Source organism: Marmota flaviventris, chromosome 16 (assembly GCF_047511675.1).
Source record: "Marmota flaviventris isolate mMarFla1 chromosome 16, mMarFla1.hap1, whole genome shotgun sequence".
NCBI lineage: Eukaryota > Metazoa > Chordata > Mammalia > Rodentia > Sciuridae > Marmota > Marmota flaviventris.
The window spans coordinates 43,030,704-43,047,066 of NC_092513.1; the positions used below are offsets into that span (position 1 = coordinate 43,030,704).

At 39.1% G+C, this 16,363-nt stretch overlaps 1 protein-coding gene across 1 annotated transcript in view; it reads left to right on the forward strand.

Moving 5' to 3' along the window:
• The first annotated feature begins 711 nt into the window (after positions 1-711).
• The window catches only part of Cdh2 (cadherin 2), a 211,673-nt gene continuing 196,021 nt past the window's right edge, over positions 712-16,363 (forward strand). Inside the window, exon 1 of the mRNA XM_027935651.2 lies at positions 712-775. Within this exon, the coding sequence (XP_027791452.1) occupies positions 716-775 (60 nt within the window). The 5' untranslated portion in view covers positions 712-715. The remainder of the gene's footprint in view (positions 776-16,363) is intronic.

Sequence of the window (16,363 nt, forward strand, 5' to 3'; positions counted from 1 at the left end):
TCACCCCTACGCGGCCGAGGCCGGAGAACAGTCTCCAACTCGCCAGGGGACGGGGAAGGGGAGCCAAAAAGCGGCCCTCGGTCTCCACGCAGAGGCAAGGGCAGCGGGATTGCTGCCCTTTGTGGGCAAAGAGCGCACGGCCCAGAGCGCCCTCCCCACGGCGCTCTCCCCCGCATCTTCGTCGCACTGAGCGGCCCTGGAGAGGAGACCCAGAGGAAGCAAAACCACGAGCCCGAAACCTCGCGTTGAGGAGCTCCTGGGGAGCGCCATCCGCTCCACTTCCACCTCCGCATCCAACACTGGCCAAGGTCCCCGCCGCTGCATCCCTAGCGGCTTCCGCTGCGCGCCGGGCCGAAGCAGAACCGCCTGCGCTGCCACCGCGGCCGCCTACACACACACACACACACACACACACACTCTCATACACACTCACACGCACCCCCGCCCGCCCTTCTCCCCGCCCCCTCCCCAGCTCCTTGATCTCTCGGTCTGTTTTATTACTCCTGGTGCGAGTCCCGCGGACTCCGCGGCCCGCTATTTGTCATCAGCTCGCTCTCCATTGGCGGGGAGAGGAGAGCAGCGGAGAAGGGGGTGGGGTGGGGAGGGGAAGGGAAGGGGGTGGAAACTGCCTGGAGCCGTCTCTCCGCGCCGCTGTTGGTGCTGCCGCTGCCTCCGCCGCCGCCTCCGGCTCCTCGCTCGGCCCCTCTCCGCCTCCATGTGCCGGATAGCGGGAGCGCCGCGGACCCTGCTGCCGCTGCTGGCGGCCCTGCTTCAGGTACACGGCGGTCCCCGCGGGTCGGGCTGCGGGCGGGGTGGGGAGGGCGGCGCCGGGTCCCTTTGTTCCCCGCGCCGCTGCGGGGCCGGGCTGCGCACCCGGGAAGGGAGGTGCCGCACCGCGTTGCCGGGAACTGCGCAGGCACGAGGCTCTGGCCGGGTGCAGGGGCAGAGCTGCCGGGGCCAGCTGTTCTTACGCGCCTCCTCAGGAAGGGCTGGCGGGGTCGATCACGGGCCCCCTTTGCTTCTCCTTCGGGGCCCGGTGAGCTCGTGCGGGATGTCCCCAGGCAGCCCAAGCGAGAGGCAGGATAACTCCCAGGTTTTGCAGTCTTCTGTGCTTCTCGCCCCTCGCATTGCACTTTGCTCCAAATCTTTCCTCTTAAGGGGCGGGTTGCGAGTTTGCAATAGAAATTCTCACTCTGGTGTCTTAGTTACGGGACTTGCTTCCACCCCACCCCACCCTGGCACCCGTGCGCAGCCTGGTGCCCAAGGGCTCTGTTGTCCTATTGTCTTTACCCCAACCCAGAGTTGCCTCTTATTCTTTTTCTTCTTTTGCCCTCACAATTCAATGTGTTGGTCCACCTGGAAAGAAAGTCTCGCCCCCTACCCCCACGGAGTGTTTGCGGGCCGGTGCCTCAGCTCCCACACTCCGGACCCGCACACGGGTAGCGGGCGGAGCGGGGAGAAGTTCCGTTACACGGGTACTATTTATCGGCTCTGTCCGGTTGCCTCTGCCTGGATAGTGTCCCCGGGGCGCAGAGCTTGGAGCTTTCCTCACTTTTCTTACTCTTGAGAGCGCCGGCGAGCATTTTCATTGACTCTGTATTAGGAGGCTTCATCGCGGCAGGAAACACCTGCTCCAGGCAGGTCTCAGGTTCCCTTGACGCTCCGCGCCGCTGGCCCCCAGCCCGGCCCTCTGCCCAACTTTCTTGAGGTGTCCGGCCGGATCGTGCCCCCCAGCCCGTTCCAACCGCCAGCCGGTTCCCGGGAGGACATTCTTGCTTAATCCTGGCCGCGACCATCGTGCATAGCAGGGGCTACATTGGGGTCTCTTGTTTGCCCTCCTCTGCAGTGGAGCCCAGAGGAGGCTGAAAGAAAGGGGTGTGTCCATCCTCGCCGCGGGGCAGGGAATCTGTCCTGGAGACCACTACGCAGCAGCCATCTGGGGGTGGGGTGGCCTAGCGGGTGGCGGCCCAGACAAGTGCGGGCGCGGCTCGGAAGTGCCACTGCTCGGGGAGTGGGAGTGGAAGGTGGGGACAGATGGTGAGGATCGCCCCCTTCCATGGTCTTCTTGGGTCAGGGGCTGGCGCGTCCCTGCCGCGAGGAGCTGCGGGCGTCGTGTTGGGACTGGGCCGGCGCCCGCGGTCTCTGGAGCTTTCTCCCGCCGCCCCCTAGAGGGGTGTGGGCCGCGGCAGCGCTGAGCCCTGTCCATGGTGCGCCATGGTGCGGCTCGCCAGGCCCTGCCCCACTCCGCTCTTTGCTCTTGAAGTCTTGCACTCTCACTTTGCAGCTCGGCTTTCCCTAGCGCCCGCTCCTAGGCCGCAGGGTCCGGATCATTCATTTCCCCAGTCTTGGGTTTCTCCTTTTGTTCTTTCGTCTCCTGCTGGTCTTTCTCTCCCTCTTCCCCCACTCGAAGGTCTCCATTCCCCCTACCCCCCACTCTCCCTGACTGTGAGATTTTAGAACTATTAGACAAGACATTTTTGGCCTCTGCAGTTTTGGGGAGTGGATGGAATTTTTTTTTTCTAACTTGGAGGAGGAGACCTGCCAGTCACTTGATAACAAAAGTACCTCCTGTTATAAAACCGCCCTTTATTCTTCCAGCGCACACTCCTCATTCTTTCACCTACTGTCACTTCATTTATTGTTTCTTCTTTAAAAAATGGGGGTTTTGAAAGAGGTTAAGCTGCAGGAGAAAAAAGAAAGAAGTGCTACTTCAGAATGTTTTAAGTTAAAGGGAAGGCAAGACAAAGTTAAGAATTCTATGTAGATCATATTTCTCTTTTAACAAAGGAGATGTCATAAATCAAGAAACGATTTTTCATACCTCGAGTGGTCTTACTTATTTACAAACGACAGACCTTGAGTGTGAATCCAGCAGTACATAGTTATTTTCCCAAAAGTTTCATCAAAAGCGGTGAAGTTAGGGTAGTAGGAGGTATTTGTTGGTCATTAATACCGTGGAAAGTAAAAATGTAAAACAATCTCAATTCCTCTTTTATGTATCTGCCTTGAAGTCAGGAGTGAATTTTGGACATAATTTTTTAAGTATTTTAAAAATATTATATATAAACATTAGAAAACAGTATATTCCCATGTATATTCTTTCTTGGTTTCTTCTGTACTGCTGTTGACTTTTATAAACCTTCACAAGGGAGGACATTGTAACTTGGTCATCAAGTCTCTTGTCAGTCTTCTATCATGAGTGCAGGGTGAGCAGTAACATTGAATGGCTTGAAAGGTCATTAAGAATGGAGGCAAGAGAGTTTATGTAAGGTGAGTTTGGGGGTTAAGTGCACCATGTGGTTTGTACAACTCAGATTAGAAATGACTTTAAGTGAACAGTCTGCTTTATAACCGAGCACTATGCAGATCTATCTGCAAGGTGAACGTGGCTCCTCTGCAGTCATCTGCTATTAAAGTCTACCTTTCTTCAGTCCAGACTAAGCAGCTAAATATTTTAGAAAAGAGAATGGGCAGGTTATTAGTGTAGATAAAAAACAACCTTTTTTTTTCCTCAAACAAGTTAAACATACTTGAATGTTCAGAGACCTCTGTGCTTTTAATTCTAACGGAAGTGTCCATGATCCTTGATTCACTTTGAGAGATTCTTTATTAGTTTATTGTTAATCTAGATTTACATAATTCTAGTCAGTTTTACATTTGATATTCAGCTTCAAGATTTCCTATGTTCTTCCTAATTTTAACTTAAGATGTTACCATTGTCCTTTACATTAAAAATTTTTTTGAATGTTAAACTTAACTGGTTACATGATAAAACTTTATCTGACAAAGTTATGCTTAGCTTTCTTTTTAAGTTATACAAGTGACTTTCAAATACTTACATAGGCTTATCATTAGAGAAAAAAATCAGTTTTATTTCTACTACCAACCCAGTAATTACTATATTAGAAGCTTGTTTTGTTTTTCTAGTTCACATCTTAATTGCTTAGCCCATTGTTCTAATCTAAACACACTTGAATGGGATGTGAGACAACTAGGACAATACAATGTTCATAGAAATTTTAGATTCTTAGTCTTATATAAACCTTGGTTTTGATTCTTTTGAGTACCATAAAAAAGAAGATGCATAAATCATACCTGTTTTTCACCTGTTATGTGCAGACTATAAAGTGATTGCTATATTAACACAGGGAACACATTAAAAAGAAAGAAGCTTTATTTTAGGATGTGAAAATATGGAATTCAGTAATCATTTGAAGTATAAAACATTTATTCATTCTCAGTGTTTGTTTGTTTTTCCATCTGTCTTTTAACTTAAGAAGAATTAACTTAGTTTGTAGTCATAGTTTATTTTACTTATAGAACGTAGTTGTGTATATCTTGATGCTTTCATATCTTGGTGCATGTCTTTATTCCTAATAGGTGGTCCAGTACAAATTCACTAGATGTGATTTGAAAAATAATAATTAGCATACCTTAAAATGTATTATGGGCAGATGTTTAGTAGATGAATATATACACACACACTCTCCAAAAACAAGTTCAGAATATATAGAGTATGCCTTTTCATTTTTGTACCTGCATGGAAGTCTGCCCTGACCTTCTTCCAGAAACTCAAAATGAGACTTTATAAGAGGAAATTCTTTTTTAAATTTTCAATGTTTGCATATAGATAAGTCTTCCTGGAAGATTATTTTGGTGACAGTATACTGCACCAAACTATTTTTAATTTTCTTTTTCATTAAAAATTTTCAATTCTTAAATCTGTTGTGCCTCATTAAGCTTTAGGGTTATTAATCGGAAAATGTCAAGATTTAAAGCAACAGTTAATCTTGCTGTAAAATGCTGCTGCTTTTTTTTTTCTTTTTAAATCCTAAGTGACTCAGATCTCCATCCTGTTTTCAAGGGGATATTTCAAGTTAGAAGAGTGGATTTTTTTTTCAGGGAAAATCAGAGCTGTTATTTGAGAAGTGTAGTGTTTGTGTATACATGCTACCATTTTTGCCCAAGTTAACATTATTCAAATTTGTTCTTTTGGCTCAAATACAAAAAGTAATCAAGTTTAAGCACTTCTTAGACTTGGCAGTGAATTTTATCAATCATTTAAAAGTATGATGAATTGGAAATTTGGATTTTGTTATTTGAATAAGTATTTTATATCTGTCATCAGTCCACCTTTTAGAAATCAAATATACAAATATATTCAGGTTGGGTAAAAACCTACAAATTAAAACATAATTTGTAGCAACAAGTCATTATTTATGTCCCATGTATCTGTGTTTTTCCTAATAAAATTTTATTTTTAATATTTTTGAGAAATTATATCTACTTAAGCAACTACTAATTTTATGTTTAGTGAGATATCAGGAAACGTTTTAATTAAACAACACTGTTTATGCTGGAAAAGAGGCATATGCCAATTAATATTTTATTAAGAGCCATATCTTCTATATATGTAAAGTGATAGAGTAGGCAAAATAAAGCAAATTCAGAAGATAAATGGGACCTTTTGAAAGATCATGACTTATGTTGTTTTTCAAAAGAATTTAGTTTACACATAAGTAGTCTTGCTCAGTGTATTATTTTTTGTTACTCTTAAGTACTCATTCTACTTCCTTATGTGTGGTCCACTTCAGAATACACAGGCACCATGAGAATAGGTGAAATGACAGCATTCAGAGCCCTTGGTTTGCATGTGTATGTAGGTATGTTCCCCCCCCCTTTCTCTCTCTCTATATATATATACACACACATGAATGACACATATATTGAGGGATGGTATCTACAAATGTGTCTCCTGCAATATCCAGTACAGTTTGGCATGTGTCAATACTTGATTGATTATTTTGTGTGTGTAATGACAAATAGTTTGGGCATCATGAATATAACTAGTGCAAATGAGCTGCTCTTATAGTATCAAGGGCAGGAGCTAGTGTTAAGGGTAGGAATCCTGGATTTCTAATCTGGTGCAGATGTGATCTCTTCTCTTAAAGTCCTGTGACCTCATTTTCTTCAACAGTAAAATCTTGGTCCTGGTAAGATTAGTTGGTCCTTAATGGATTTTCCAGTTATGTGATTTTGGTGTTGTTTGAAAATATCTCAAATATCTCTTCAAAGATTTTGGAATGACTAATTTGCACCCAAAATATGTGAATTTTCAGAAACTTGGAGGAATAGAAAGTGATTTTTTTGAAGGCTTGGTAATAATTAACAATGGTCTATCATACACAATGGGTTAAAAATCATCTGTATTTTTTTTTAATTAAAATTTTCTTTATTAACTGGGCTGCTTTTATCAGTAAAAGTTAAACTATTTTGGGTAAGGGAGGTAGATTTAAAGAAAGTAGTGTTACTGAGAATAAAAATTACACATTTTATTGCTTTTAGGCTCTATGTTTGGGAGAATATAGCCTCCGTAGAGCCTAATGAATTGAGTGATATGGCTCAGCAATAAAACTATCACCCTTTGTCCTAGTCCTTTTCTACAGGTATTCCTATAGGAAATATTTATTGAGGCATTATTTCTGATCACAAGATTAGATTAGTTGATTTCTGAATGTCTATCAGTTAGAAATGATTTGATAAAATATGGTGTAATGTCCATCCAGATTTGAGAACTCCTACTGAATGGCACATTTAGACTTGCTACTTTGCCTTCAAAAAGTTGTTCATTAAATCATCCCATGTTTGGAGAATAGCTGTGTACCTAGAAAAACAACACAGGAGGCCAGCCAAAATAATCAGTGAGGTTTCAGGCTTCTGAATGCCAACGAACTAGATGTAACTGAAGAATAGAAAATTGAAGAAGAATATAAATAAGCTCATGATGACCTAAACTATCATTAGAACACTCTGAAGTTAAATTAGAAGAACCTATAGTTGGCTGAAATCTAAGTAGGTCCAAAGGAAGATAGGCTACATAATGGATAAGTTTCCATGTTGACCTCTTAGAAGGACCATATTGTACTCTCCATGCCTAGAGGGTTTTATTTTTTGGTTAAACCATTGTGATAGTTCTTATTACATTCCCCTGACTGATCATTTGGGAGAATATTAATTTTTCATCTATTCCCATGGTGGATGTGTAGTCCGAAATCGACCTTACTGGTATCTCTGGAAGTTGATGTACAAAAGAACGGTTAATATAGGAATTAGATATTCTGGTCTAGTGACTGCCTTGATTTTCAAGTTAACAATTCAACTTGGAATTTTCCAAGTAGAGAATTTGTTGTGTAATATTTTTAAAACAGCTTGAGTTACTTAAAAGGAGGTGCTATTATAAATATAATAATGACATGCATAAAAAGTAACTTGGAGAGAGGCTTGATCCATGATCTGTTCTAAGGTTTTCATTCACAGAATATGCATGCACATGCTAGAAAGAAGGAAGGGAGGAAGGCAGACTGGCTTCTTAGTGCTGCACTTACATACTACTACATATTGTAATTATAATTTTAACATTAGAGTTTGTGCTAATTTTTAAAAAATATATGTGGCCTTCATAATTTAAGACATTTATACCCTGATTCTCTGTGCATTCCAATAAATTATTTAACATTTTGGTGAATGAAGGAATTAGTTAAAAAAAATTAAGAGGCATAACTTGGAATCTTTATTATTCCAAAAATTTGGGAACTGGAAATGCAAAATAACGATTTTTCCTCATTATTAAAATAAAATTTGAGTTTATTAAATTTTATTTTTCTTTTTTTGATGCCGGGGTCTTGCTGAGTTGTTTAGGACTTCATTAAGCTACTGAGGCTGGCTTTGTACTTGTGATCCTCCTGCCTCAGCCTCTTGAGCGACTAGGATTACAGGCCTGTGCCATCAAGCTCAGCCTGACTATTCAACCTTCTTTACATCAAATATTGGACTTTGATTTTATTATTTGTACTAAGGATTGTAAGGATTGCCATTTTAATTTTTCCCCACATCTGCAATTTTACAGCATTTCACAATATATTTTGTATTTAGTAGTTGACAGTAGGTCATTTGGGTAATTCAGAAGAACACATATATCAGAAAACTGTTAAAAGTTTAGATATTTGCTGCCACTTCAGAACGTTTTAAAAAACTACTGTTAGTATTAAAGCTTAAAAATTAAATATATTTAATTTCATGTTCTTTCAGTTAATCATTTCTATAACCCTCTGAGATAGATGGTTCTATTTCTGTCTTAGAGATGGTGGAACTGGAAATTAGACAATTTGGAAATCCAAACTGTCATAGTAAAGTTGAACTCAACTCCAGAGCACAGAATTCTTCCCCTTTGTCATGCTACAGCCCTTTTTATCTACTACTTAGGGAATGGATATTACCTGAACAGTTTCAGTTCCTTTCTTCTGAGTTAGATGTTTTATTTTCTACAGTAACTCTTGAGTTACACTTTCTATTTAATCTTGACCTTAAATATTTTGCTTTCTTTTGGTGTTTGAAGCCAAAACGTAATGCTTAATGAAGATGTTTGTTCACCTTTTAAAAGTTCTCTTGGAGAAAGAAGAAGAAACTGAACAAAATGACTCATAACCCATTTTTGAAAGTTTTCAAGTTGTGTTGATAAATAAATAACATGCTGAGAAATGCTCAGGAAATTTATGTATTATATTTGCGCAGTACTGGGGATTGAACCCAGGGACACTCTTATCAATGAAGTACACCTCCAGCCCATTTATTTATTTATTTAAAGACAAAGTCTCCCTAGGTTTCTGAGGCTGTCCTTGAACTTGAGATTCTCCTGCCTCAGCCTCCTGAGTAACTGGAATTACAGACACGAGCCAATGAACGCAGCTTCAAAAATTATATATATATATATATATATATATATATTTGGGTGAATCCTCAAACTTAAGCTCCTCTCTAAGAGCCTATAAACTCTTATAGACTACACATGGTTTTTTGAAAATCATTTCACTGTGAAAATAAATTCAAGAGACTCCACCAATTTTTGAAATGCGTTTATGTTGAATGGCACATTTTCCATGTTTGAATATTTTGAATCACCTTATTTTCCCCCACAAATGAAGTTATTTGGTGTCTTTTAAAATATATATGTCTGCATCTCAACAGGATTTACTACAAATAATGAAAATTTCCTGTAAATATTCTGTGGAGTAACTAACAGACACTCATTTGTTTGCTGTTGAGAAAACCTAGAACTGTTTTATTTGCATCTTGACCTATTGTCGGTGAATGGATATACTTGACCTGTCTGTAATTCTGTAATCTTGCACAAAATGTTTATTAGTTGGTTGGGAAGTTATTAAGTGAAACTTAAATTACTAAGAAACAATTCATTTTATTAATTTAAATAAGGGTATAATCCATGCCTGCTTAATGTAACTCTTGAAATAGAGATTGTGACCATTTAAATTTTTTTTTTTTGGTCCTTTGTTGTCTTAATTGGTTAACACAAAGGTTCCAAGTCTGAAGTTCATTTTTTATGACTTCATGGTCCAGTAAATAAAGTTTGTTGTGTAAAGCCAGAATATTGGCTTTTGTAGCTTTCTGACATTCATCCCTGCCTGGTAGAAGCTATTTGGTATCAACTTCTCAAAGATTAGGTTCTAATATCTTGCAGCCTCATATTTAATGGAATTCAAAATTCAGATCATACACACACATATATGCATACATGCACACACACATTTATTTTATGGAAACATCAAATGCATTTCAGGAAATTGCACATATAAATGAGCATTCTACTAAATGTTCCTAAACTGAACATAATGTTTTATCAACATTGAATGAGAACAACTTTACCAGCAACCTAGGAGCACCCCCTTCCAACTTTAACCATCCCCCAATAGTAACCATTTACTTGCTTTCTAACAACATAGATTATTGTTGCTTTTTTCTTGTAATTATGAAATCATGCACCATATTGTTTTGTATTTGATATCTTCCAGGTAATGCGTGAAATCATATATTTCTGTCATGTATACTTGTACAGTCTCAAAATTAAGAAAGATTCATGGGCACTCTAGAAATATCTGGGAGGTTAAGGAAGTTGAAAATTGATAATAGAAAAGATTAATTGTTACATTGCAATTAAAGGTCACTTGTCTATTTGTGGTGTCAAGCCGCTAACACCTTTTGTGTGTTTTCCTATTCGGATGTCTTTTTCTGTAGTCTGGTAATTGGCCAATATTGCTGAAGCCAGGAGCCAAAGACATTTGGGATTCTGTTAAGTTGCAGCCTTTCTTGCCCTTCCTTTTATCAGAAAGAGACTAGAAGCAAAGAACTAAATATCTTTCTGACTGGAAGTTTCCATGCAGGAGACTTGGGTGTTAACAGATTCTAATCTATTTATGATGCTTCTTAATACCTTCTCTGAGCTTACTGGTGACCCAATTTTCAGCAAAGGCCTACCCAGTGTTTTATTCAGGCTTTTAATTTCATAAAGCTTCCACAAAGGGGCTTATAATGCCCACACTGTTAGTTTTCTGGCTTTTCAGCATACATTTGGGTACAGTTGACCCTCTTTTGCATTTGTGTAGCTTTTTTTTTTTTTTAAAGATCTGAGTTAGCAGAGCAAAATGGTGCACACCTATAATCCAGAGACATGGGAGGCTGAGGCAGGAGGATCACAAATTCCAGGCCATCCTCAGCAACATAGTGCCACCCTGTTTCAAAACAGAAAATTTAAAAAGGCTGGTGATGTAGGTTATTGGTTAAGCACTCCAAGGTTTAATCCCCAGAAGATCTGTGGGGCATGAGAGGGTAGCAAAAAAAGATTTGAGAAGTTGGGAGGGTTACAAAGTGCTCATCCTTGTCCAGGGATCTCTCTTTCTCTTTTTTTCTTTTCTTTTTGTTTTGATATTGTGGCTCCGTGGTTAAGTGCCACACCCCCTGCCCTTTTTAGAGACAGGATCTTGCCAAGTTGCTCAGGACCTCCATAAATTTCTGAGGCTGGCTTTGAACTTGCAATCCTCCTGCTTCAGCCTCCTGAGCTGCTGGGATTACAGGTGTGTACCACCATGCCTGGCAGAGATCCTTCTTTCTTGAGGCCTTTCTCTTTGTTTATAATGGGTCTATGTTAGGTCTGGAGGGTAGATGGAGGAGTCTGTGCCCAACCAATGATGAAGAAATTAAATTCCATAGTTAATTGCCCACCAGAGGTTTGTTTGCTTTAAGACAGCTCTAATTTATTTATATTCTTACATGCATGGACTTTATTTTACTATATTTAAGAAGATTGTACTCTTTTGTGAACTTAGCTTATTGATATATAGTTTTTATTTAAGCTTGCTTTAGCCTGTACACATTATTTATGTTCTTTTAACCATAGAAGTAATTGTTTATATACAGCGTGTATATTTTCAGTATTAAATTTTATTTACAGTTCTATCTTCTCTGACAGGTAAATAAAAACCTTTGGGGACAAATGTCATAACCATTGATTTAATTTATAAATTGATTTCAGTACCTTGTAAGTGAAACTAAGTTAAACGCATGGTTTGGTTTATGGTCTTTCCCTTTATTTGAGACCTTCTTGATGGGGCTTTGTTTTAAAGGGAAATTGTGGTATATTTAAATGTAGATAATAATGGATTACTCTGCAGATTATTTATAATATTTTAGGATGAAATTAAAATAATTTTTGAAAATTGGTTATGCTTTTTATTACTGTATTTGCATGTGTAATGAGTATTGTCAAGATTTCAATTTCATATTTTACTTAATGTTGATTCTTCATCATTAAAAAAAAAAAAAAAATATATATATATATATATATATATATAATGTTTTTCTGAAATACTACTCTAGTGAGAGAGCCAAGATATAAACTGATAGCTTTCTGAAACTTCATGCTATATCAAATTTTACTTTATTTATATTTTTACATTTAGATATTTTACTTCCATGAAATTAATTTTTGTATGTGGTGTGAAGTAGGGGGTCTTGCTTTATTTTTTTTCCTAAGATTTTATATATCTATAACATACATACACACAACACATTTTTCTCATTTATCAAATAAAATTTCTATTTTTTTAACTGAAAAGCTTTCTTTATGAAGCATAAGATTTCTATGTCTTTTGGGATCACTATCTTTGTTCTTTATTCATTTGACCTGTTGTGAGAGCCTAGGGAGGCAATGTAGTATAGTGGTAAAGAAAGAGCACTCTGGAGCTAGAGGTCCTGCATTGGTTCCCTGGCTCTGACATCTGTTTGTCTTGTGAATGTTGTCAACATATAAGACATTTCTGTCACTTAGTATGCCCATGGATAATCAGTATTACCATTACAATGCAAGTAAATGGGTCTATGTGTGATAGAAAAGTACTTTAATGCAGTGAGTGACATGTTAGATCTTTGAAAATTTGGGGACCTGGTCAGTACCATTTGTATTATACAAACACAGTCAAGGGAAATGTAATTATTTGGGTAAATTTAAGGACTTAATGTGTGAAGGCTTTGTTCTATATTCAATATTATAGCTGGCTGACTTAAGCTCTGCACGGATGACCTATCACCAGTGTTCCTTGGACCACCCTTGGTAACCATAATTGAAAGGAACATATTTTAACAACCCTTCTTAAATTCTAACAGATGTTACCTAGGTTGATACAATGCCACCACCTATATAATTAGGGAAAAGGATTAATGTATATAGAGTGTTATTCTGCTAGTGATTTGATTTGGAAGTAGTAGGCAATTGGGCAGGAATTGTTCTGGTGTCTTCTTCTAGATCTCTTCCTTTTTTGATTTAATTCTTGAATATCCTGGCATGGACTCATGCATGCATGTACACATGTATATGTATGTTTGTATTGAGACTAGACTGGAACCGGAGTTATGCAATCTCTGAATACATTTAACATAACATTGAGGACCCCATAGAGGAGAGGGTTGAGTAGATGGTATCAGCACAGCATCTGCAAAAAGTGAAGGTGGAATCATTCTTCTCATAGATGCTGATTTGTTGGCAATTAAATACAGGAAATGTTGCTTTTAGCTTCATATAATTCCACCCTAATAATAGCTATTATTTTTGCCAAATTGCTATGTTCTAGGTACAGTTCTAAGCATGTAAACATGTATTAATTTATTTAATTTTCTAAAGCATTATACTCATTTTATATATGAGGACACCAAACATGGATGGGTTAGCTCATGTGTCCTTGTTTCTTTTGTTCAGTGACAGTGCTGGAATTCACATGCAAGTAGACAGATGTCAGAGCTTGCCCTCCCAGGTTTAATATGTATTTGAATTCAAGTTAAAAAAAAAAAAACTAAAGTAACTTGATTCATATTTCTATTCTTTTTTGTATGTTCTAAGATAACCCTTTTTGAAAACTTTGATTTGAAATATTGTACAGTAAAAATATATAAGGCACACATATACACTTGAGAATAAATTATATAAATATATCCGTATTCACTACGAGCCAGGTTAAGAAATAGAATATTGCCCCTACCTTGGAAGTCCCCAGAATACTGCTCCCATTTTCCTTCTTCCTCCCAGAGATAACTATGATCCTGATTTTTCTAATATTTATTAATTGCTTTCTTTTATAGCTTAGTCATCTATGTATATAATTCTTTAAATATGTACATATAGAGAAATGTTTTATATATGTATATATCTCATGCATAGATGTATAAATGTGTCAAGCTCATATGTGTGTGTATATATATATGTACATAAAGTCATGTCTTTTTCTGTGATTTGCTCTTTCTATTCAGCATTATGCTGGTAAGATTCATTCAGTTGAGTCCTGAAGCTATAATTTGTTCATTTCCTTAATGCAGAGCGAGCGTTGCTTGCTATAGATATGGTATAAGCTTGCTTATTTGGTTTATTGTCGCTGGACCTGGGTGTGTAATTTCAGATTTTTGCTGCTATCAACATTCCTATACATGTCACCTGGGATACCAAGAATGCCCTGAATACTCTGGGGCTGTGTTTTTCAAACTTTAGCTTATGCTAGAATCATCAGGAAACTTGCTAAAACAAACCTTTCCCCTTGAGCTTCTGACTCAGTAAGTCCACAGTATTCTGAGCATTCCTGTGTCTAGCCCCAGTGTGAGAGCACTTTTCTACTCTGTACCTGTACCTATGAGTAGAATTGCTGGATGGCAAGCCATGCACATATTCATCTTTTTTTTTTTTTTTTGTATTTTTAGTTGTAGATGTATTTATTTATTTTTATTGGTGCTGAGGATCAGACCCAGTGCCTTACACATGCTAGGCAAATGCTCTACCACTAAGCTACAGTCCCAGCCCCATGTTTATCTTTACTAGCCAATGAAAGAGTGTTTTCTGAATTGGTCCACCAGCACTTCATGCATACCTTTTCCCCATAATTTTAGATACTCATTATAATCAAACTAATTTTTTTAATGGACTGTATAGTAGTAGCTCTTTTTGTTTGTTTGTTTGTATGTTTAATTTGAATTTTCCTGGTTATTGAGTTTGAAGATGGGTTTATGTTTGTTTTTTATGTTTGTTTTGTCTTTTTTTCCGTCAGTCAAGTGAACACTCGCCTCTTGGATAAAATTCATAGTTTCCCTGTAGCTTGGCCTTGCTGGCCATTCCCTTTGCCTAGCATCTTCCTTCATGGCTTGTATGAAGGTGTTTCCAAGGATTACGAGTCTTCTTGAAAACTGATTGAATCTAGTATTTGCTCACTGTGTTTACTGTGTGCCAGAATAAGCCCTTCACCTGCATTGTTTCATGTAATCTAACCTCACCTATTTTCCCTGCAGATAGGTAGGCATTGTTATAGATGGTCATTGTTACCATTATCTGCTTCACAAACATCTGAACCAGAGCCAGGTTAAAACCACTCACGCCAAAACACACGGCTAGCAAAGAGGTGGCAGAGGGCTTGAACTGAGTTACACCTTTCTGGTAATTACTCAAGAAGTTCCTTGGAAATCTGCAAAACACTAAACCCAATGGAAACAAAAGGATTTGGGCTTTTTTTAGTTTTTATGGTGCTGGGAATGGAAGCTAGGACCTCATGCATGCTAGATAGATCCCCCACCACTCCCTCAGCACTGGATTTGAACTTTAGAATGAAGACTTAAAGGATCTCAGTTTCTGGGAGATAACTTTAACCTAATGAATGGGAAGATCTAACAGATTGAGTTCAGTGCAAGATAGATTACCACGGAAGCAAGCGATTCCTGTGAATGGCCATATAGCTCTTTGGTGCTGACTTAAATAGATGCAAGGATCTAATGAATGATTTGTGGTTCCTTCTATAAACTACTGTTCCTCCTGATCTTACAGTAGTTTGTCCCAGAACTGTACTCACTCAGTAATCCAGGAGTACATGTAACTTTCTGTTCTCAGCCCTTGGCTTCCCCTGGTTGTTTGCTCTCAGGCCCTGAGCATCAAGCCAGCCTAAAGGGCTCATGGCTATGGCCTTGCTGGTGGCACAGCCATGCTATTTGGCATGACTTCCTTTTGATCTTTTAGTCTGAGCCTTGGAGCACTAAGTAAGATTGTGATTTTTTAAATAATTTTGTTGTCTTTGAAAGGGTATAAAAATAGTACTTCTCATCCATCTAAATTCAAATGAGAACAAAAATATAACTTTTTTTTTTCTGATAAGGACAAGGTTGGGGAATGTGGGGTAGATGTTTCCAGTTACCCATTATCTTCCATTTTTGACAGTGCAGGATTTGGACCATTTTACCGGGTGTGTTGCCCTTTAAGAACTGCAACATAACAATACTTGAACTGATTGGCTTTATTCTGTATGCTGATTATTTTATCCAAACTCACCAATGAGGTAGATAGAGCTCACAAGTATTGTTGCTAGTATGATTTCTACTACTTGGAAGTAGAGAATAAGGGGTCTATGCCATCGAACCCAGATTTTGAAATAGCCATTGAGTTCATGATTTTTAACCTGTGGGCTCATGCCAAAGCAAGATGACTCTTCCAAAGGTAGAGATGTCTGTCAAGATCGTCTTTCTCTCAACTTTTTGATGTCTTAAAAGAGCTATAGCTTCACTTTTCGAGTCCCAGATCCTAATGGGGCATCTCACATGATCACAGAGTTAGAAGGCAAACCAGTACCTGCTCTTGGAAGAGTTAGCGCACACAAAACTGGTTTTTGCAACCTATGCTACATGTTTCAAAGATCTTAGTAGAAAGAGAGGCCATGCCATCTGGGGGAAGGGCTAAGAATGGGCTGAGAAAATGTTCTCGGTTTCAGCCTTTCTTGGATGCTGGAAGGTCTAAGCATCAGAAAAGATGGGTACCATCGGTCATTTCTGAACCTTGAACTATGGTAGCAGTAACCCAAATGTCACCTTTCTGAAAGAGAACTGTGTGCACATGTGGATTCCCCCTTCCTCTCACCCAACCCAGGTGCTAAGCTTGACCTCCCACTGGATGTCTCTCCCAGTTGAGTTTCAGTTCACAACCAGCACATTCCGACCT